Below are 22,676 nucleotides of genomic sequence, written 5' to 3' on the forward strand. Positions count from 1 at the left end.
CTCAGAGGACCTGGTGTATATCTAGGTTTTGGGACTTTGTTAGGAAGTGAACCGCCTGCAATGGAGGGGGAGATCGAGAGAGTGAAAGATAACCATACCACTGCTTCACCACTTATGAGGCTCACCCCCTGAGCAGGTAGGGACTGGGGGCTTGAACCTGGGTCCTTTCACATGATAATGAGTACTCAACTGGGTGTGTCATTAGCAATCACCGGTTTTATTTATTTATGTATGTACTCATCCTTGTTACTTGGTTGTGTGGTGTGGTAGAGATGCATAAAGCAGCAGGATGCTATGCTTTGTTTCCTTCCAGCTTATAAAGAGGAATGCAAGAACATTAGAAGTGAAACATAATTCCTAGTTAGTACTTGACAAATTCCTCATACTTGTTTGCCATATAACTGCATATGCCTGCCATATTTGTAGTCTAACAAATGATATTAAAGTCCCAGAGATCTTCAGCTGTCAGCCAGGGAAATGCTAAACCAGACCCTGATATAATCTAATTAGATAGATAAGGGGATTAGTTAAGAAGTTTAAGTGTCCAGATGCTGGGAAAATTGGTGTGTCAGTAATTCTGTGTCTTTTCTAACTAGAAAAGCAACATGGGTTCATTGTAGAAAAAAAAAAAAAGAAGAAGGCACAGATAAGGGTCAAGAGGCAAAAGGGCTTACAATTCCTTCTCTCTGAAACAGCCACCAATAGCATGAATATTCATTTTCGAATTGTGCTGCATTTCTGTATATTCAGTAATGTTGCCATAGTGCTCTCATTTGGGATCAATGTGTGACAAGCTTGAACTGAATTGTGTCATTGAGCCCTTGTGAATTTGGTCCTTCTACTGTCTCCTTTTAAACAGGTGCCTCCTTTTGTCAATTAATGGATTTACCAAGCTTCTGAAACTTGCTCAAAAATAAGAGTCACTGAGTTCCACTCTGGGCTCTGCATCATTGAATGTGTTATCTCTTTAGCTGAGCTTTGACATCTGTGTTCCTGTCCTGATGTTTTATCTAGCTTTATAGCTTGATCGTTTCCCGGTATACTAAAACTGGTTGCTAGCCTTAAAAACCATATATTAGTGATTTAATAATGATTGATAAGACTGTGGGATAAAAGGGTACAATTTCATACAGTTCCCACCACCAGAGTTCTGTGCCCCCTTCCCTCCATTGGAAGCTTCCCTATTCTTTATTTCTCTGGAAGTATGGACCAAAGGTCTTTATGGGGAGCAGAAGATGGAAGGTCTACCTTCTGTAATTGCTTCTTCACTAGACATGGACGTTAGGAAGTGGATCCACACCCCCAGACCATTTCTTTCTTTCTCTAATGGGTTAGAGGTCTGGGGAGATGGGGGTTCCAGGACATATTGATGGGGTCCTCTGCCCAAAGAAGTCAGGATGGTGCCATGGTAGCATGTACGAGTTGGTTGCTAATTTTTAAAGTTGCATTAATATTCTTCCTTATTGCCTACCCATCATTTGCCCAATAGTTCTTATGTTAGTATTTTGGTTGTCTTTCTGTCATGGGGAATAATTCGAGTTTACAGTGAAAAAAAGATTTATCACATACATGCCAATTAATGAACGCTGTATCAACTATCTTTAAGATTCAGATTGCAAGTTTCTCACCCATTTTGTCTTGATTATCTCCTTTAAAAGATTCATTGCCTGCAGCTCTGTAGTGTTTTATAGATTTGGCTATGAACTATTTTTTTCCCCTCATACTATTCCATCTTCTCTCCCGTAAGTCCTCAAATCTGTATAGTCTCCTCTCTGGAAGTGAGAAAATCCCAATACTGGCTTTGCTGAAGTCACAAAGCTCAATGTGCCCTAACTTTGGTTGCAAACCAGGCTTCTGGTTCCTGCTGAACTTGGCCCCTACGTTGTACTTCACTTGTTCCTGGACTCTTCCACATTTTCTTTCTGTTTTTGATGTTATGGGGGAAACTGGGAGCAGCTTCTCCAGTACCCTCTTGACTTTGGAGTACTCAGGCACTCCCTTGACCTCCTCTAGTTTGTACTCTTTGACCTCATTCAAGGAAGGTCTTCACCCCTGTGATTTGGGAAGCAGAGCCCAGCTAAAAGACCTCCAAAGGTTGAAACACAAAATAATGAGGTCAACATCCAAACACTAGTTAAGGAAATAATCACAGGAGTGAGTAGAGTTTGAAAGAATTGTCATCAGAAATGCAGAAACAACAAATGAGACTCTGGAAGAAAACACTAGTCATCTCAAGGTTACTAGATAGTTGAAAGCTGAAATAGCTGAGCTAAGAACACAACTAGCTGAACAAGCTAAAACAGTATCTGGACAGGGTAACAAAATAGATGAACTCCAGAAAACAGTAGAGGGGAGAGAGAATAGAATAAATGAGGCTGAAGACAGAATTTTCAAGATCGAGGGTGAATTAGAGACAACTAAAAAAGAAGTAAGAGATCTCAAAAAGAGATTAAGAGATACTGAAAACAACAACAGAGACCTATGGGATGACTTCAAAAGAAATAATATATGCATTATTGACAGAGGAAGAAAGAGAGGGAGGGGAAAAAAGCATTCTTCAGGACATAATAGCTGAGAACTTCTCTAGTCTAGACAACATCAATGACATAAAGGTTCAAGAAGCCCAGAGGTTCACAAACAGAATTAACCCAGACTTAAAGACATCAAGACACATCATATTTAGAATGGAAAGGAATTAAGGATAAAGAAAGGATCCTGAAGTCTGCAAGAGAAAAACAAAAAGAGTCACCTACAGTGAAAAACCCATAAGATTAGCAGCAAACTTATTCACACAAACACTATAGGCCAGAAGAAAACAGCAAGATATCTATTGAGTGCTCAATGAGAAAGGCTTTCAACCAAGACTACTGTATCCTTCTAGACTGTCATTCAGACTCGATGGAGGCATCAAAACCTTCTCAGACAAGCAACAGTTGAAAGAATCTACTATCACCACGCTTGCCCTGAAAGAAGTTCTGAAAGGTCTCCTGTAAACAGTCAGACCACCATAAATATGTCATTTAAAAATCTACAAGAATGGTGTTATAATATCTTCAATCATTGATATCAATAAATGTCAATAGCCTGAATTCACCTATGAAAAGGCACAGAGTGGGAAGATGGATCAGAAAATACAACCCAACAATATGCTGTCTACAGGAAACCCACCTAACTCAACAAAAAAAACACAGACTCAAAGTTCTTCTTCTAGCGTTTGCCCTTCTTCCGTAGCCAGTCAACAGTGTCAGGTTGAGCCTGATGTAAAGTTTTGAGACCTCCTTTGAATCTGGAGAGGTGGCAGTCGTTGACTATGTGGGTCATAGTCTGTCTGGAGCCGCAGGGGCAGTTCGTCTCTGGCTCCCCAGCGATGGAACATAGCGGCGCACCGGCCATGGCCTGTTCGATAGCGATTGAGGAGGGCCCAATCATAACGTGCTAAGACTCAAAGTGAAAGGATGGAAAACTATCATACAAGCCAATGGCCCACAAAAAAGTACAGTAACAGCTATTCTCATATCTGACATGATAGACTTTAAAATCAATAAAATTAAAATAGGGATGGACACTACTTAATGCTCAGAGGATCAGTCAATCAAGAGGACTTAACAATTATTAACATCTGTGCACCCAATGAGAAGCCATCTAAATACATCAAACTTCTACTGAAAGAGCTACAGCAATATATTAACAGCAACACAGTCATAGTAGGGGACTTCAACACCCCACTCTCTCCACTTGACAGATCATCCAGGCAGAAAATCAATAAAGAAAATAAATATGGCTTTAGAAGTAGTGCTTTGTTTTCTGTGTAGGTTTAATTAGGAAGTAGTACTTTGTTGTGGGAACATAATCATAGAAGGGGCTTTGTTTAACACAGACCTTTAGACAAGAGCTGCTTGTTTGCTACGTTTTATAAAACCTCATTAATTTAGATGTCTGCTTTTTTAATCCCTCCAAAAAAATTCTGAAAAAAAAAAAACCCCACCAGAAATACATTGAGGCTTGTGATTGTATTATTCAAATATTCATATAAGGACATTGACAGGATAAATAAAAATAATAACTACAGCTGGCAAATTTTGCATTCCTTGACCAGAAAATCTTGAAAGAATTTTGAGAATAGGAATTGCTTGCAGATTAGAGATTCTCATTACAGATGAGTCTTGGCCTTTTTTAAATTTAAATTGCCACCAGGGTTATTACTGGAGCTCAGTACCTGCACTATAAATCCACTGCTCCCAGCAGCCATTTTTCCCATTTTTTCCCCTTTTCTTTTTACTTGATAGGACAGAGAGGAATTGAGAGGGAAGAGGGAAATAGAGAGAAAGACAGAGACACCTGTAACCCTGTTTCGCTGTTCGTGGGGGCAGGGGCTTGAAACTGGGTCATTGCACGTAGTATGTACTCTACTGGCTGCCCCAGCACCCAGCCTCTGAGTCTTGGCCATTCTTCTTCTTTTTTTTTTAATATTTATTTATTTTCCCTTTTGTTGCCGTTGTTTTATTATTGTTGTTATTGTTGTTGCTACTGATGTCATTGTTGTTGGATAGGACAGAGAGATGGAGAGAGGGGGGGAAGACAGAGAGAGGGAGAGAAAGATAGACACCTGAGACCTGCTTCACCACTTGGGAAGCGACTCCCCTGCAAGTGGGGAGCTGGTGGCTCAAACTGGGATCCTTATGTTGGTCCTTGCGCTTTGCACCATATGCACTTAACCCACTGTGCTCCCACCCGACTCCCTTGGCCATTCTTTAAAAGGGGTGAGGCACAGACACTCTGGTAAAAATCACTGTTGCTGTATCATTATATTTGCTCAAAATGATTCTCTTTCACTACTCTATCACATCCTGGCCTCAATTTCAAATATTAAATTTTTCTTGATTTTTCTAGCAAAAATGAATAGGCTAGAAGCAATTGTAAGCTCTTTACTGCCATTTGAAATTGAGAAATGCTACATTCTTGCTCTCAGACCTCATCTTTTCTTGTCATGTTCTTTAGGAAGCTTTTCTCATCGGTATGCCTCCCTTTTGTTTTCACGATTTTATTATTTTCTCATAGCCTGCTTCTGGCCACTGTGAGGCATTATGACTTAAAACAACAGTATTAGTGTTGTATCTTTTTTGATTCCCATGAATATCAGGAAGGGCTTACCTGAGTATTTCTGTGAAGATGGACTTGCTAAGCAGATGTTCAGCTGAGGCCTAGACAGGCATCCTGTGATCTTAGGACTTGTCTATGCAGTCTCTCCTCACGACACAGTCACTTCCTTATAGCATCCTGTGTTTGCTTGTTTGTTTCATTCTTTTTTAAAAAATAATTATTTACTTAATAGAACTGACAGAAATTGAGAGGGGAGAGGGAGACAGACAGAGAGAGAGAGAGAAAGAGAAAGAGAGAGAGAGAGAGAGAGAGAGAGAGAGAGGGAGAGAGACGGAAGCCCTACTTCACTGCTTATGAAGTTTTCCCTCTGCGGCTGGAGGCTGGGAACTTGAACCCGTGTCCTTGCACATAGTAACATGTGGACTCACCTGGGTGCACTGGAAGCCAGCCCAGCAGGGTGGTCTTAAGGCAGATACTTTATATAATATTTCAAGGCTCCAGCATAAGTGTTCCAGAGAAAGAGGCAAAAGTAGTTTTTCCTCCAGTGTCACAAGTCACTTTCCTGTGGTCTGGGAATCACCCCATCCCTGAAGTGGGCAGAGATTCAGGTGAAGAAACACAAGTAGCCCAAGACTGGTAGAGGGACAGGAGGAAGATTAAGGAATTTGAGGCCTGAGTTAAAAGGCCCACTGTCCCATACTGTTGAAAAGTTTTTTCTTTTCTTTTCTTTTTTTTCAAATATTCTTTTATTAAAATTTTATGTATTTACTTTCCCTTTCATTGCCCTTGTTGTCTTTTTATTGTTGTTGTCATTATTGTTATTGTTATTGATGTCATCGTTGTTAGATAGGACAGAGAGAAATGGAGAGAGGAGGGGAAGACAGAGAGAGAGGGGAGAGAAAGACAGACACCTGCAGACCTGCTTCACCGCCTGGGAAGCGACTCCCCTGCAGGTGGGGAGCCGGGGGCTCGAACCGGGATCCTTATGCTGGTCCTTGCGCTTTGTGCCATGTGCGCTTAACCCGCTGCGCTACCGCCCGACTCCTCCTATTATCTTTTCTTATTGGATACAGATAGTCAGAAATCGAGAGAGAAAGGGGAGATAGAGAGGGAGAGAGACAGACACCTGCAGCCCTGCCTCACCACCTGCGAAGCTTTCCCCCTGCCGGTGGGGACCAGGGGTTCAAACCCGGGTCCTTGTGCACTGTACCGTGTGCACTCAACCAGGTGCACCACTACCCAACCCCAAACGTTTTTTCTCTAGATGACCTGCTTTTGTTGTCTTTGTTCTTTCTTTTTTTATTCTTTTAAGAAAGCAATTACTTATTCATTTATTCTATAGGACAGAGAGAAGTTGAGGGGGGAGAGAGATAGGGGAAGAGAGACACCTGCAGCACTGCTTCATCGATAGTGAACTTTCTCCCCTTGCAGGTGGGATGGGGGACTTGAATCGTGGCCCTTGCACACTGTAACAGGTCCACATGACTGGGTGCACTGCCACACAGCCCCTTGTTGTCTTTGCTTTGAAGTAAAGGTCTACTAATTAAGATACAAATATTGTGCCTTAAATTGCTCAGTGTTAATGAGCTGAATGAATGAACATATTCATGACTAGTCTTTTAAGAACTACATGGAATTTATTTTTAGATATTTATCATTTTTTAAATCTTAGGAGGGAAAAATAGCAAAGCAAGTGGAAAGAGAGAGAGAGAGACAGACAGACACTACGATATTGCTGCAGGTGGGGTTTGGGGAATGGAACTCAGGTCCTTACATGTGGCAAGGAGTGTGCTCAGCTGGGTGTGTTACCATCTGGCCCTGAAATTTATTTCTAAGTTTTATCATTTGAATACTATCAATTTGCTAAACAGTCAAATATAGCCATTTTTCCACTTAACATATTTAATTTACCAAACCTCCCTACCATTTTTCCTCTTTGAAAAGTTAGACTATTGCAGTATAACTTATTCAACAGGGCTACTTTGACTAGGTTTGGGGAGAATTCTGGGAAATCACTGAATATAATTTTGTTAGACTCTATCAAAATATACTTTTCATATCCCCAACTGTCTTGGCTTCAAAATAAAGCATTTTGTATATTTATGGAAAGAAAGGGAAGTTCATTCTGAAATTATTATTTCTTCCTGTTATATTGAAGCTAAAAAAAAGACATTTAATTTCTGTAAAAGCATTTCTTTGAAAAATATAAAGCAGTTTGTAATCCATTCTAATATTTTCTTTCTCGTCTTCCTCTTTCTCTCTTCCTTTTTCTTTCTTTTTTTTTTTTTTGCACTGGCTTAGAAAGCTATTGAAATTTTAATATCTTTACCTTTTAAAAATATTTTAAAAGAAAGCTGTAACAAGTTATTTTTAAAAAAGAAAAAAAAAAGATAGCTCTTGAGTACCTCAAAATAGCTCTTGTGTTCTTAGTGTCTTCAGTTAACTTCTTCTCCGTACAGATGTTTCCTTTATTCTTTCATCCAAGTTCTAACCGGGCCTGGCCCTGCTTTGCTAAGATAAGACAAGATTGGGTGTGTTCAGGATGGTATGGTTACAGATGCTTTTTTTTTCCAGTTTTTTTTTTCTTGTGTGTGTGTATGTGTGTGTGATTTAAAATTACAAGACAACAAGGGTACAACTCCTTACTGCTCCTACTACTAGAGTTCTGGATCCCCGTTCCCTCCATTACAAGCCAGGTCTCCCAACGTAGCAAATGTGGGTTGACTATTATTTCTACAACCATGTGTCTATATTTGTATATATTTCCCCCCCCCCTTTTTAAAATCCCGTCTTCTCTTCCTTTCCAAGTCATATCTACACCTATTACTACATCCAAATGTCCCTCCATTTTTTCTCCTCTCTCTCCGGGTCCTGATGGAGTTGGAGTTCAGAGCCCTCTGTTCATCTTCCCCCTGTCATGTCTACTCCACTGAGAATATGGACCAAAATTCTTTATGAGGTGCAGAAGGTAGGACTTCTGGCTTCTGTGATTGCTTCTCTGCTGGACGTGGGCATCAGACGGTGGATCCACACCCCCAGCCTGTTTCTCCCTTTCCCTAGTGGGGTGAGACCCTGGGGAGGGGGCGTTCCAGGACACATTGGTGAGGTCATGTAGACATTTCATTTATTCTTATACAGAAGCAGTCGTTTTTGTTTGTTTGTTTGTTTGTTTTTAATGAGAAAAGGTACAGAAAAAATACCATCACGTCAATGTTAACAACCAGGCAATATCTTTTAATCTACTTCATTTTATCTGTAAACTATGTATTTTGAGTAATTCATAGCCTCTACTTCGTGTGTAACTGGACCTCTGGATTTGTTGATAAAGAAGCGTGTGGTGATCTCCAGGGAAAGTCCTCAGCACAGTGAAAGTACACAATAACCTCCAGGCTTCACATATATGTTGTTTCTTTATTTTATTTTATTTATTTATTCATGAGAAAGATAGGAGGAGAGAGAAAGAACCAGATATCACTCTGGTACATGTGCTGCCAGGGATTGAACTCAAGACCTCATGCTTGAGAGTCCAATGCTTTATCCACTGCACCACCTCCTGGAACACACACACACACACACACACACACACACACACACACACACACACACACACACACACACACACACACGTTGTTTCTTATCACTGTGGCTTAAATTGCTATTTAAGGTTGACCAGACCCTTGGGAGCTTCTGGTCTAGCATGGAAACAGACAAGTAAGCAACTAGCTTCCATCCAGTGTTCTCTCTGTATGAGATGTGCAGGGAGTGAGGCTGCATGGAGTATATACATTGTAGGAGTGGCCCAGGAGGTGAAGCAGAGAGGAAAGCATTGGATTCTCAACCATGAGGCCCCTGCACCACATGCACAATACAGTAAATACAGTAGTTGGTCTATGTATGAACTTTCTTAGTTTTCTGCAAAACACTCTAACTCCCCCCACCCCAGCCCAGAGCCCTTGACTTTGGTGCAGTACTCCAGAGCCCAGTTCAGTTCTGTTTTGTGTTTTCCCTTCTGTTCTTATTTCTCAGCTTCTGCCCATATTCGTCCCTCTCTTTCTGGCTGATCTCACTTCACATGATTCCTTCACGCTTCATCCAAGATGACGTGAAGAAGATGAAGTCACCATTTGTAATTGCTGAGTAGTATTCCATCGTGTATATAGACCACAGTTTTCTCAGCCACTCATCTGTTGTGGTCACCTAGGCTGCTTGCAGGTTTTGGCTATTACAAATTATGCTGCTATAAACATAGCTGAATGGATTTTAACAAATACAGACGTACTTTAAAGTCACAGCCTTAGCAAGATGCAGGATATTTCCATCATTCAGACAGTCCCTTGAGGTTCTCCCACTGTCAATGCTCTGACCTGTACCAAAGGTGGCTTACCCTTTCTCTTGTTGAGAGGGTTTGGATTAACCCAGTTTTATTTTATTGAGATATTATTGGGGACACAAAAAATGACTTAATCTGCTTCCCTTGTGGAACATTTAACTGTTTCCTGTTTTGCTGCGACAAACACTTGCCTATCTTTGTGACTGCCATACTGGTTATTTTTAGTGTAGATTCCAAGAAAAGGGATTAGTGGGTCAAAGAGTGTGAACATTTATCAAGTATGATCTTTATCATCTCTCCCCCACTCCCGGAAAATATTGTACTATTTACAACCTCACTAATTTTATGCCTCAAATAGTCTCAGCCAAATGGAGAATAAGTCTTTTTTTTTCTTTTTAAAATTTTTTAAATTTATTTTTTTTAAAAAGGAGACATTGATAAAACCATAGGATAAAAGGGGTACAACTCCACACAATTCCCACCACCAGATCTCTGTGTCCCATCCCCTCCCCTGGTAGCTTTCTTATTCTTTATCCCTCTGGGAGCATGGACCCAGGGTCACTGTGGGATGCAGAAGGTGGAAGGTCTGGCTTCTGTAATTGCTTCTCTGATGAACATGGGCGTTGACAGGTGGATCCATACTCCCAGTCTGTCTCTCTCTTTTCCTAGTGGGGAAGGGCTCTGGGGAAGTGGAGCTCCAGGACACATTGGTGGGGTCGTCAGTCCAGGGAAGCCTGGCCGGCATCCTGATGGCATCTGGAACCTGGTGGCTGAAAAGAGACTTAACATATAAAGCCAAACAAATTGTTGAACAGTCATGGACCTAAAGGCTGGAATAGTACCACCTCACCCCTGTGAGAATGGCATACATCAAAAAGAATAGCAGCAACAAATGCTGGAGAATAAGTTTTCTGTATGTGCTTGCTGCTAATTGACTAGCAGAAAACTCATCCTGACTCTCATTTTTGCCTCCAGGGTTATTGCTGTGGCCCATTGCCTGCACTAGGAATCCACTGCTCCTGGTCGCTATTTTTCCCCCATTTTATTGACTAGCACAGAGAGAAACAGAGAGAGGAGGGGGAGAGAAAGGCACCTGCAGACCTGCTTCACTGCTTTTGAAGCACTGACACGGTGGCCTGTTCTTTATGCACCATAAGGTCCGGAAATAAAGCCTCGAGGTCAAATTAAAACCTGCAGAAAATTAGCTGAGGAGCCACAGCTGTCCAAACCAAGATATCCTGAGAAATCTGGTCAAGTCCTAAAACCAGTCATTAACTTCTGTTCAGCCAACTGGGGCAAGTTAAGCTCTCTTGATGCAACTGTTCATTACTATGACGTGGATAATAGTTTTTCTGCTTTAAAAAAATTAATAAGCTTCATATTGTAGAGAAGGTTTGATTTTTCGGAAGAATTCAGCCCAAAATAGTTTCTTTATACTTCTTCCTTATACCCTTTCTATCATAGTTTTGATCAGATTTGGACTATTTCTAAATCATCTTGTAAGAAGTAACTAATGGAATGACTGATTTTAATGCAATTGGGGCAGTATCAAAGACCTCTTCTCTACCCCATATTTAGAAGGGAGCTGAAAATTCTGTCTTAGAACTAAAAATTTTTCTGTTCTTTTTTTTTTTTTTTAATTTTTTTTATCTTTGTATTTATTGGATAGAGACAGCCAGAAATTGAGACGGAAGGGGAAGGACAGAGAGGGAGAGAGAGAGACATCTGCAGCACTGCTTCACCACTCGCAAAGCTTCCCCCCTGCAGGTGGAGACTGGGGGATCAAACCTGGGTCCTTGCGCATTGTAATACATGCCCTCAAACAGGTGCGCCACCACCCAGCCCTGTTTTCTGTGCTGTTTCACTGCATGTGATTCGAGCGTATTTATGTTTGTCCTTCATGTGATAGAAACACAAGGAAGTCAGCTGAGTAGTCACATTGTAGGCCTTCATTGAGAAGAATTGAGACGGCCAACATCTAGGATTATTTCTGACTTTGTGTCATATACTTACATCTTGGGGCAGGTTATAACCAGAGCAGTCTGAGCTTAATAGCCTTCAGTCAAGTCACTGCTGTGCCCTCCTGCCATTTACAAATCTGTGTTGCTTGAGCTCCGATTAGAATCTGGTGAAGTGGGGGCCGGGCAGCCGGGTGGTAGTACAGTGGGTTAAGTGCACATGGTGTGGAGTGTAAGAACGGGCATAAGGATCCCAGTCTGATCCCCTAGACTCCCACCTGTGGGGGAGGTTTTCCAGCTCAGTGGAATAAGATAGATTCCCAGGATTCTGCAGTCACTGACACCTTCATGGCTAGAAACTTTCATTCTCCTCAACTAACCTGTGTGTCCATTAACCCCGTTCCTCCCCTCCGCCCCCTCTGCCCTAGGTAATCACCATTCTCATTTCAGTGTCTATGAATGTGACCCCCTTTTGGTAGATTATGTAAATGACCTCATGTAATATGTCAGGTACTTTGGCCTTTTGTATCTGGGTTATTTCACTCAGCATAGTATCCTCAAAATTTGTCTGTTTGTCAGAATTCTGTTCCTTCTTAGGGAATCCTATGGATGTCCCACAGTCTGCTTATCTGTTAGTGAATATTTGGGATGTTTTCATCTTTGACTGTTGTGAGTAGTGTTGCTATAGACATTGTTGGACAAATTACCTGCTTGAGTCCCTATTTTCAGTTATTGTGGGCATAGACCCAGAAGTAAAATTCTGGAAGCATAGGGTAATTCTGTGTCCTTTTTAAAAGAACCACCGTATTTTGCTTTGTTTTTCCATAGTGTTTGGTTGTAGTAGCTTCCATTCTCTCACATCTTTTTTTTTTTGCCACCAGGGATATTGCTGGTGCCTGTACCATGAATCCACTGCTCCTGGAGGCTATTTTCCCCCCCTTTTGTTGCCCTTGTTGCTTTTTATTATTGTTGTAGTTATTGTTGTTGTTATTGATGTCATTGTTGTTGGATAGGACAAAGAGAAATGGAGAGAGGAGGGGATGACAGGGAGGGGGAGAGAAAGACAGACACCTGCAGACCTGCTTCACTGCTTGTGAAGTGACTGACTCCCCCCTGCAGGTGGGGAGCTGGGGGCTCGAACCGGGACCCTTATGTGGGTCCTTGCACTTGGCGTCATGTTTGCTTAGCATGCTGTGCTACCACTCAACCCCCCTCTCACATCTTCTTTAAATAAAGAAAACCCCTTTCTACAGAAGACCCACATTTGGATATTCTTTTTAAAAATAAATTTGTAATATCATTTTCCACTCCAACGCCTGATATGTCGTAGAGAAATAGTAAACCTACTTGTCGTAAAGAAAAATTACACTCTTCAGCCAAGGTATAGGTCAACTTCCACATAAAGAATGAAATCTTAGAAAAAAAATGAAATATTAGAAAACTAATAATAATAATAATAATACAGCCCTCTACAGATGACCTCATGAATGTGTCCTGGAATCTCCCCTCCCCAGAGCCCTGCCCCACTAGGGAAAGACAGAAACAGGCTGGGGGTGTGGATCCACCTGCCAACACCCATGTCTAGCAGAGAAGCAATTACAGAAGCCAGAACTCCCACCTCCTGCTCCCCATAAAGAATTTTGGTTCATACTCCCAGAATTTTGGTTCACATTCCCAGAGGGGTAAATGTTAGGGAAAGATGACCAGAGGGCTCTAAACTCCTAATTCCATCAAGACCCAGAAAGACAGAAAAAAAAAAAAAAAGGTGGGGGTGGGGTGGGGAGAGGAAGGACACTCAGAAGTAGCAGGTGTGACTTAGACAGGAAGAGAAGGCAGGGCCATAGAGAAATGGACAAAGGGAGCCGGGAGGTAGCGCAGCTGGTTAAGCGCACGTGGCACAAAGGATGGGCATAAGGATCCCGGTTTGAGCCCCCGGCTCCCCACCTGCAGGGGAGTCGCTTCACAGGCGGTGAAGCAGATCTGCAGGTGTCTATCTTTCTCTCCCCCTCTGTCTTCCCCTCCTCTCTCCATTTCTCTCTGTCCTATCCAACAACATGATATCAATGACAACTACAACAAAGGCAACAAAAGAAAATTTAAAAAAAAAAAAGAAAAATGGACAAATACATATAATTAAACCCATATCTGTGGTCTTGGGAGAACTAATGCAGGATGGAGAGAGAGAACTCTGGTGACGGGAAAGGTATAGAATTAGACTCCTGTTGTAATTTTTCAAATTAATATTAAATCACTCATAAAAATTTTAAAAATGTTCTTTAATCGCTCTAGAGCTAAGAGTATCATTGATTGAGTGACCCAAGTAGAGAAACATATATAGTTATTGTTTGTAGGTGTTGTAAATGTATGACCAACAGGTTAATGTTTTCTGGAGTTAGTGAAATACAGATTTCCACGGATTTTCTAGGTAGTATTGCCTGTGGAATTTGGAAGACTTAACGATTAAGGAGCCTTTTTACTAACATAGATTGTCATGATCCTGTGTTGCTCATCATGAGGCCTGAGAACAAAAGATGTGAAGTATAAACTCTGAACAAACGGTAGAGCCATTGTTACACCACATGTAAAAAAAAAAGGGTGAATGTTTCAGATGTTTCAACTATAAACTCTCTGGGATTGGAGATAGAAAGGTGAAGGGAGGGTTTTGGGGTGTGTGTGTGTGTATGTGTGTGTATGTGAGAGTGTGTGTATGTGAGTGTGTGTGTATGCGTGTGTGTGAGTGTGTGTGTGTGAGTGTGTATGTGTGTGTGAGTGTATGTGTGAGTGTGTGTGTATGTGTGAGTGTGTGTGTATGTGTGTGTATGTGTGTGTGAGTGTGTGTGTATGTGTGAGTGTGTGTGTATGTGTGAGTGTGTATGTGTGTGTGAGTGTGTGTGTATGTGTGAGTGTGTATGTGTGTGTGAGTGTGTGTGTATGTGTGAGTGTGTATGTGTGTGTGAGTGTGTGTGTATGTGTGTGAGTGTATGTGTGAGTGTGTATGTGTGAGTGTGTTTGTGAGTGTGTGAGTGAGTGAGTGTGTGTGTGTGTGAGTGTGTGTGTGTGTTTCCTCTAATTTAGCTTTGGTCACATTGTACCAGCACCACCATCTCCCATGATTTTCTGATGCAAACTTGCAGTTGACTTGATGCATTACACCCAGAGGACCTTAGGGGAGAAGGGGAAAGGAGCGGCTTGAGGGAGGCTCTGGGGTCCCTCTGCATGATGGTGGAAGGATGCCTAGACTGGGGCTGAGAGAGTTCTGCAGACACAAATCATGGGGAGGTGAGACATTGTTCCTGTGCATCAACAACTGTACTGAAAGTCTTTGATCCCTTAAGAAAGTGATAAGGTTAAAAAGAGAGAAAGAAAAAGAGGGGGGGAGGGAGGAGGAGAAACATCTATTTCCATTATTCAGATTAAGGAATATAAATTACCATGATTTTTTTTTAAGATGGGCTCTTCTTTGCCCTTTAATTATTGTTGATGATCTCTCTTTTTCCTTTTCTGCAGTGTCTGTTTGAAGTGTCAGTATAGCTCAAGCATGAGCATTCCTTGACACTCTGCATCAGAAATCTTAAGCATTTTAAGGGAAGACATATAGTTTATCTATTGATCTATAAATTAGTTATAGCCTGTAGCCCTGTCTTCTTCCTCTCTTTTAAAATATATTTTTTAATCTATTTTAATGAGAGAGCAAGAGAGAGAGAGAGAGAGAAGTACAGAGAGAAAGAAACAGAGCACTACTCAACTCTGGCTTATTGTGGTGTTGGGGATTGAACCTGGAACCTTAGAGCCTCAGACATGAAAGTCTTTCTGCAGAACCATTATGTTGTCTTCCCAGCCTCATTCCTCCTTCTAATACAGAAGAAAAGGAAAAGAAATGAGAGGAATAGACATGTTTATGTTGCACTTCTTATGACAGCTCCATACTTAAAGAAAATTAAGTCTAGTTTTATTTCAGAATTCTCTTTCCTGAAGTGATTTCTTTTTGTTTGTGTCAGTCAGAAAATTCAGGAGGCATTTAAGATGGCAAAGTATTTATTGAGCCTCAAAGAATTGTAATTTGTTTTATACAGATGCGTGTAGGAAACCAAAAGCACTCTGCATGCCCAGTGTCAGGTTTTTTTGGAAGCAAAAGGGAAACTGAAATAAGTAATTAAAGGAAAGATAATGGTATCTATTCTTGACTATACATGACTGGTTACTCATTCTCTAAAAGAATGAGGAGAAACTTGACTTTGACCTTCAGCTAAAAGTCTATAATTACCAATTCCAGACAATGACGTTTCAACCTATTGTTTGTGTGATATTTATTTATTTATTTACCACTGCTCAACTCTGGTTTATAATGGTGCAAGGAACTGAACCTGGGAGTTTGGAGTCTCAGACAGGAGAATCTCTTTGCATATCCATTATGCTATCTAACTCCCTCTGTGCCCCCCCCCCACCATTTCTTAAGACAATTGCTTTTTAAGCTTGTCCTAAGGTCTTTGACCCAGCTAGAAAGAACAGGTGATTTAGTTTCTCTCTCTCTTTTATTTTATAGTTTTTCTTTCTTTATTTATTTATCAAAGCACTGCTTATCTCTGGTTTATGGTGGTGCGGGGAATTGAACCTGGAATTTTAGAGTCTCTCAGGCATAAGAGTCTCTTCGCATGACCATTATGCTATCTTCCCCCGCCTGGTGATGCAGTTTCTCTATGTGGTTTCCCAGCTCCATTTAAAAATGGCTTCACAGATATCAACTTTTCACACATATTAAGTTTGTGTAGTGGAGCTGAAATTATGAGATAAGAATTAAAGAATAGTGAACTTCTTCTTCTAGCGTTTGCCCTTTCTTCCGTAGCCAGTCAACAGGTCAGGTTGAAAGCTGTCAGGAGCTGCTTGTTGCTGGCTTTGAAAGTGACTGGGATCCATGTGGATTCAGTCAGCTAGGAAGGATCGTCAGTTTCCCCAATGAATGGGTACTCACGGGATGCACCACGAGAAGGTCGATTCAATGCATCCCAATAGTGAACTAAAATATAATAGAAATAACATTTTAAGAGAATTTTTTTCATAAGAGATTTACTTAGAATCTATCCCCCATATGCGAATTTCACTTTTCTTTTTCTCTTCTCTTATCCTTTTACCTTGCTTCATGTTGCAACTTTATATAATGATGAACTGAGGAGGTACTTTTGTGATTACCTGCACTACTAATTAGTCTTCCAATAAAGAATTATTCTTGTGTAATAATTACCAATGAAAAATATTTCATTTAAAATTTTTATCTTCTAATAATTTCATAAAAGCTACAACTTACAGAACAAGCTTACCACGTCTATAGGAAAAATCGAGCAATTTTACTTAACAGATAGACTTCACACTTAACATGTAATTTGACTCTTAAGCTAAATCACTTTTGCCTTGTTCTATCACATGAGGGAGCAAGCATGCTTCCATTCGCTGCTGAGGGTAGGAAAGTGTCTAGATAAAATATTTCCCAGGATGGCTTCCTCCTGGTAGCCAGACTTCCCAAAGATTCTATATGGCAGTCCTACAGAGCTTTGGTTGACTTGACTTCACATCACGGTGCACAGGAGAAATTGACCTCTGATACAGGAGAATAGGTTTTTTGTTTGTTTGTTTGTTTTTTGTATTTTTCCACTCTGGATGTCTGAGGTAGACTAAAAGTCTGAGGTCCACAAGAAAATTCCTGTGTGAATTCCTCTGTAGAACGTGGTATCTGATAAGCATTTGTTTCCTTTATGTGACACTTGATGTGCATTCCAGAGATGACCAGCAAGGACAACTTGGTGAAGAGCTGAGAGGAGAGTGGATTTGTAAGTGTATGTATCAGCTGCGGGTTTGGCGAAAACCTCAAAAACACAGCCTGGAGTGAAAACCCTGAGTCATGAGTTTGTGTTCAACCAACCTTATGCTGAGAGAAAAGACAGATCAACCAGCTGTGCTTAAAACAGCAAAAGAAATTCATGGATTGCATTTGGGCAAAGGCTTAAAAGCTTACATAGCATCAGAGTTGTCTTTACTAAGCAGAAGATCTTTTTCTCTGCTGACAATTGGTGATGACATCTTATATTAATTTGCTATCACCTACCAGAGACTTGGGGAACTTAAACCAGAGAAATTTAATTGCTCACAGTTGTAGAGGTTAAAAGTCAAAGATCGAGATGCTGGCAGACTTGGTCTCTTCTGGGACCTTTCCTTTCCCTGTAGACTTTTAGGTCTCTGCCTTCTTTCTGTGTCCTTGTGTTTGTCACCCATTGGTGTGTGTGTGTGTGTGTGTGTGTGTGTGTGTGTGTGTGTGTGTGTGTGTGTGTCCATCCATGCTGTAATCTCTTATAAAAACACAAGTCATACTGGATTAGGGTCTATTCCAGTGATTTCAGTAAAATGTTAATTACCTCCCTAATCCCTTTAGTACTAGACTGAGGTTAGGACTTCAACAAACAGGTTTTTGGGAAGGCAAGTCACCTATTGCATGATTTAAGAGAAAAGAAATTGCACAGAGATGCTTCAAAGATCTTCTTTCTTGGGCTGGGGTAGATAGCATAGTGGTTATGCAAAGAGACTAATGCCTGAGGTTACAAAATCTCGGGTTACTGCACCGCCCCTACTCAGCCAGAGCTAAGCAGTGCTTTGATGGAACAAAAATTAATATTTTTAAATTTATTTTTATTATCTTTATTTATTGGATAGAGACAGCCAGATATCAAGAGGGAAGGGGAGAGAGACAGAGAGACACCTGCAGCAGTGCTTCACCACTCTTGAAGCTTTTTTTTAAAACTTTTATTTATAAAAAGGAAACACTGACAAAAACCATAGGATAGGAGAGGTACAACTCCACACAGTTCCCACCACCAGAAATCCCAGAGCTCTCTATCATATCCCCTCCCCTGATAGCTTTCCTATTCTTTATCCTTCTGGGAGTATGGACCCAAGGTCATTGTGGGATGCAGAAGGTGGAAGGTCTGGCTTCTGTAATTGCTTCCCCGCTGAACATGGGCGTTGACAGTTTGATCCATACTCCCAGCCTGCCTCCATGTCTTTCCCTAGTGGGGCAGGGCTCAGGGGAGGAGGGGTTCCAGGACACATTGGTGGTGTCATCTGCTTAGGGAAGTCCAGTTGGCATCATATTAGCATCTGGAACCTGGTGGCTGAAAAGATATTTTAACATGTAAAGCCAAACAAATTGTTGACTAATCATGAACCTAAAGGCTGGAGTAGTGCAGATGAAGAGTTGGGGGTGGGGTCTCCATTTTGTAGATAGTTAGTAGTCCTATTTTAGTTATCTTCCAAAGGGTCCATGACTATACTAGTTTTTTTTTCCTGAGCCTGACATCTGATATGCAGGTGGATCCAAGTTATTGTCTGGGGAGATGATGTCATGGCTGAAAAAAGGACCAGAAAGCTGGATCAGGGAAGAACATAGCCCCCAAATATGGGAAAGGTGTATAAATATTGACTGTAAGCCCCATAGATTTGATCCTCATGAAGCTTTACGCCTGCAAGTGGTGATCGGGAACTTGAATCTGGGTCCTCATGCATTGTAACATGTGTTCTCAAACAGGTGTGCCACCGCCCCCCCCCCCCTTTTTTTGAAGATCCTCTTTCTCTTTCCCAGATTTAAAGTTCACATTCACTTCTTACTTGGTTTCCTAGTCTCCAGGTTGGGGTCCTGAGGACTGCTGAGAGGTTGTGAGAACCATGCTCAGCAGTGTTACAGCAAAAGCCTTGATCAATGTAAGACAAACAGTCTCTTGAGGAATCGTCCTGAAGTTTCTCTTCTACTGCGGCTGCCCTCCCATTTGGTGTAATTCTCTTACTTATGACTCAGCTGTCTGTATACCAGTCGGCAAGGATTTGATGAGAATATAAGAACATGATAGTGTGCTAATTGCTACAGGTTGATTTAAGCGGTTTAAGAAATTGAGTTTATACTCACTACTAGTCTCAGTGAATGATTTTCCCCCCCTTCTTCTTCTTCCTTTTGCAACCTATAGAAGTGTGACATTAGCAATTAGGAGAACATATGGCATGGGTTCAAATTCTGTGGTTTACTCTTTAATAGTTTGGAGATTCTAGGAGGATTATATAAGTTTTACCTAATTTTTCTGTACCTCAGCTTCCTGTTCTGTAAAACAGAAGAAATAGAGCTGGGAAGATAGTATAATGGTCTTGCAAACAACTTGTATGCCTGAAGCACTCTGAGGTCAAAAGCTCAGTTCCCAGCACCACCATAAGCCAGAGCTGAGTAGTTCTGGCCATTCTTTATCTGAACCCTTCTCTCAGTCTTTCTCTCTCTCTCTCCTTTTTCTCTCTCTCTTTCTTTGTTGGGGGATTAATGATTTACAGTGGACAGTAAAATATAGTAGTCGGGGGCTGGGCAGTAGCACAGCAGGCTAAGCACACATGGCATGAAGCACAAGCAGTGGAGTAAGGATCCCGGTTCAAGTCCCCGGCTCCCCACTTGCAGGAGGGGGTTGATTCACAGACAGTGAAGCAGGTCTGTAGGTGTCTGTCTTTCTCTCCCCCTCTCTGTCTTCCCCTCCTCTCTCCATTTCTCTCTGTCCTATCCAACAATAACAATAATAACTACAAAGGCAACAAAAATGGAGGGAAAAAGGCCCCCAGGAGCAATGGATTCGAGGTGCAGGCATCCAGCCCCAGCGATAACCCTGGAGGTAAAATAAATAAAAATAAATATAGTAGTTGGTACATGGGTAACATTTCTCAGTTTGCCACATAACACTCTAACCCCCCATCTAGGTCCCCATTTGTCATCATGTTCCAGGACCTGAACACACCCTCCCCAGAGGCTTTTACTTTAGTGCAATATACCAAACCCAGTCCAAGTTCTGCTTTCTGTTTAACCTTCTGTTCTTGTTTTTCTTCTTCTTAAAGATTTATTTATTTATTTACTAGATAGAGACAAAGAGAAATCAAGATGTGGGAGTGTAAAGAGAGAGACAGAGACAGAGACACCTGCAGCCCTGTTTCACCACTCATGAAGCTTTCCCCCTACAGGTGGGGACCAGGGGCTTGAACCTGGGTCCTTGCGCACTGTAATACCTTGGTCCCCCGTTGTTGTTTTTCAATCATGACAATAAGCAAGATCATCCCATATATTCATCCTTCTCTTTCTGGCTTATCTCACTTCAAATGATTCCTTCAAGTTCCATCCAAGAAGTAGTATAAATAAAATCTGTTTTTCCACAATAGAACGTTGGCTTGGACAACCACTGATCTTTTTGCAGTCCCTGTATTTTTTTAAAATTTTTTAAATATTTATTTATTCCCTTTTGTTGCCCTTGTTGTTTTATTGTTGTAGTTATTATTTGTTGTTGTTATTGATGTCGTCATTGTTGGATAGGGCAGAGAGAAATGGAGAGAGGAGGGGAAGACAGAGAGGGGAGAGAAAGATAGACACCTGCAGACCTGCTTCACCGCCTGTGAAGCGACTCCCCTGCAGGTGGGGAGCCAGGGGCTTGAACCAGGATCCTTATGCTGGTCCTTGCGCTTTGCACCACCTGCGCTAAACCCGCTGCGCTGTCGCCCGGCTCCCAGTCCCTGTGTTTTTACCATTATACCGGAATGACATTTATTTAACTCAGTTTGTCGCCTTTAAGGTGACTTCTCTCACTTAGCGACATGCACTTGAGTTTCCTGTGTCTCTTTATGCCATGTTTTTGATCACTATGCCATAATATGGATGTATCACTCTTAATCCACTCACCTATGAAATATTTTATTCACTGGGGGAAATACCAAGGAGCACAATGGCTGGGTTCTGTACAAAGAGTATTTCTAGTTATTTTTTATTTTATTTTATTATTATTATTTTTTTGCCTTCAAGATTATTGCTGGAGCTCAGCATCTGTACTACAAATCCACTGCTCCTGGAGGCCACCCCCCTATTTTTGTTGCCCTTGCTATTGTTATTGCTATTGGACAGGACAGAGAGAAATTGAGAGAGCAGGGGAAGACAGACCTGCAGACCTGCTTCACCAGTTGTGAAGTGACCCCCCCGTAGGTGGGGAGCTGGGGCTTCTAACCGGCATCTTTGTGCTGGTCCTTGTGCTTCGTACCATGTGCGCTTAACCTGCTGCACTACCGCCCAGCCCCCCGAGTATTTCTCGTTTTATAAGAAACGACTAACTGCTCTGGAGTGACTGTACAACTTTGCATTCTCAGCAGTAATGACAAAGAGTTGTTCCATGTGCTTGTTAACACTTGGTATTGTCTGTGTTTTAGAATTTATCCACTTTAACGGGTGTATAATGGGTTACTTTTTTTTCTCATTCCAATGTGTTATCTCCAAGGCATTCCCTACTGTTCATTTAGTACTGTAATTCGCGCGGTGTGGCAGGTATCATTCAGAGTTCAAAATTCAGTAGAAGAAAGATATTAGGAACAAGAAGATCTAGTATATTATTATTATTTATTTACGTTATTTCTAATAGGAATGTGATTTTCTTTACTAGTGCTTCCTGATTTTATTCTGAGAGCAAAATAGAAGGATGCATTTGTAGATTATGTCTCTCTGGCTGACACAATCAGTAGTTCCGTCCGGAGTATCAAGACACTGGTGGTGTCACAGCACAGACAGCCATTCTCTTGAGGGGAGGCACTTTGGTCTTCAAGCATGCGCTCTTGGTTGAGTTTTGAGATGTTTTATTCTCTCTGGGGTCTTTGTTCCAGGTCTTCCGAGTCGCCTACATCATCATCAAAGCTGCTAATTCTCCGAGACCTGGAAACTGGATTTTGGAGCGTTCTCTGGATGGCGAAATGTTCAGCCCCTGGCAGTATTATGCAGTTAGTGACTCCGAGTGTTTGACCCGCTACAATATAACTCCAAGACGGGGCCCGCCTACGTACAGGTCTGATGATGAAGTCATCTGCACCTCCTATTACTCCAGACTGGTCCCGCTGGAGCATGGAGAGGTACTGCCCCCCCAGCCGCCACCCCCAGAGTGATGTCTGGCTTTTGTTTGTTTCCATGGGAACTCCACCTTGATGTTTAAAGAACCATTGTGAGAAGCTTAATGAAACACTCAAAATCATTCCTCTTGGTACAGATTGCAGAGACCTTTTTTTTAAAAAAAAAAAAAGGTTTTTTTTAATTGGGGGGATTAATGTTTTACAGTCAAAGTAAAATACAATAGTTTGTACATGTGTAATATTTCCCAATTTTCCATATAACAATTCAACCCCCACTAGGTCCTCCTCTGCCATCCTGTTCCAGGACCTGAACCCTCCCTGCCACCCACCCCAGAGTCCTTTACTTT

General features: G+C 41.5%; 1 protein-coding gene across 1 annotated transcript in view; it reads left to right on the forward strand.

Moving 5' to 3' along the window:
- Positions 1-22,676, forward strand: part of LAMA1 (laminin subunit alpha 1) — a 189,988-nt gene that overhangs the window by 28,501 nt on the left and 138,811 nt on the right. The window contains exon 4 of the mRNA XM_060200707.1: positions 22,090-22,332. Within this exon, the coding sequence (XP_060056690.1) occupies positions 22,090-22,332 (243 nt within the window). The remainder of the gene's footprint in view (positions 1-22,089; positions 22,333-22,676) is intronic.

The sequence above is a fragment of the Erinaceus europaeus genome, chromosome 10 (assembly GCF_950295315.1).
Source record: "Erinaceus europaeus chromosome 10, mEriEur2.1, whole genome shotgun sequence".
In the NCBI taxonomy this organism is placed as follows: domain Eukaryota; kingdom Metazoa; phylum Chordata; class Mammalia; order Eulipotyphla; family Erinaceidae; genus Erinaceus; species Erinaceus europaeus.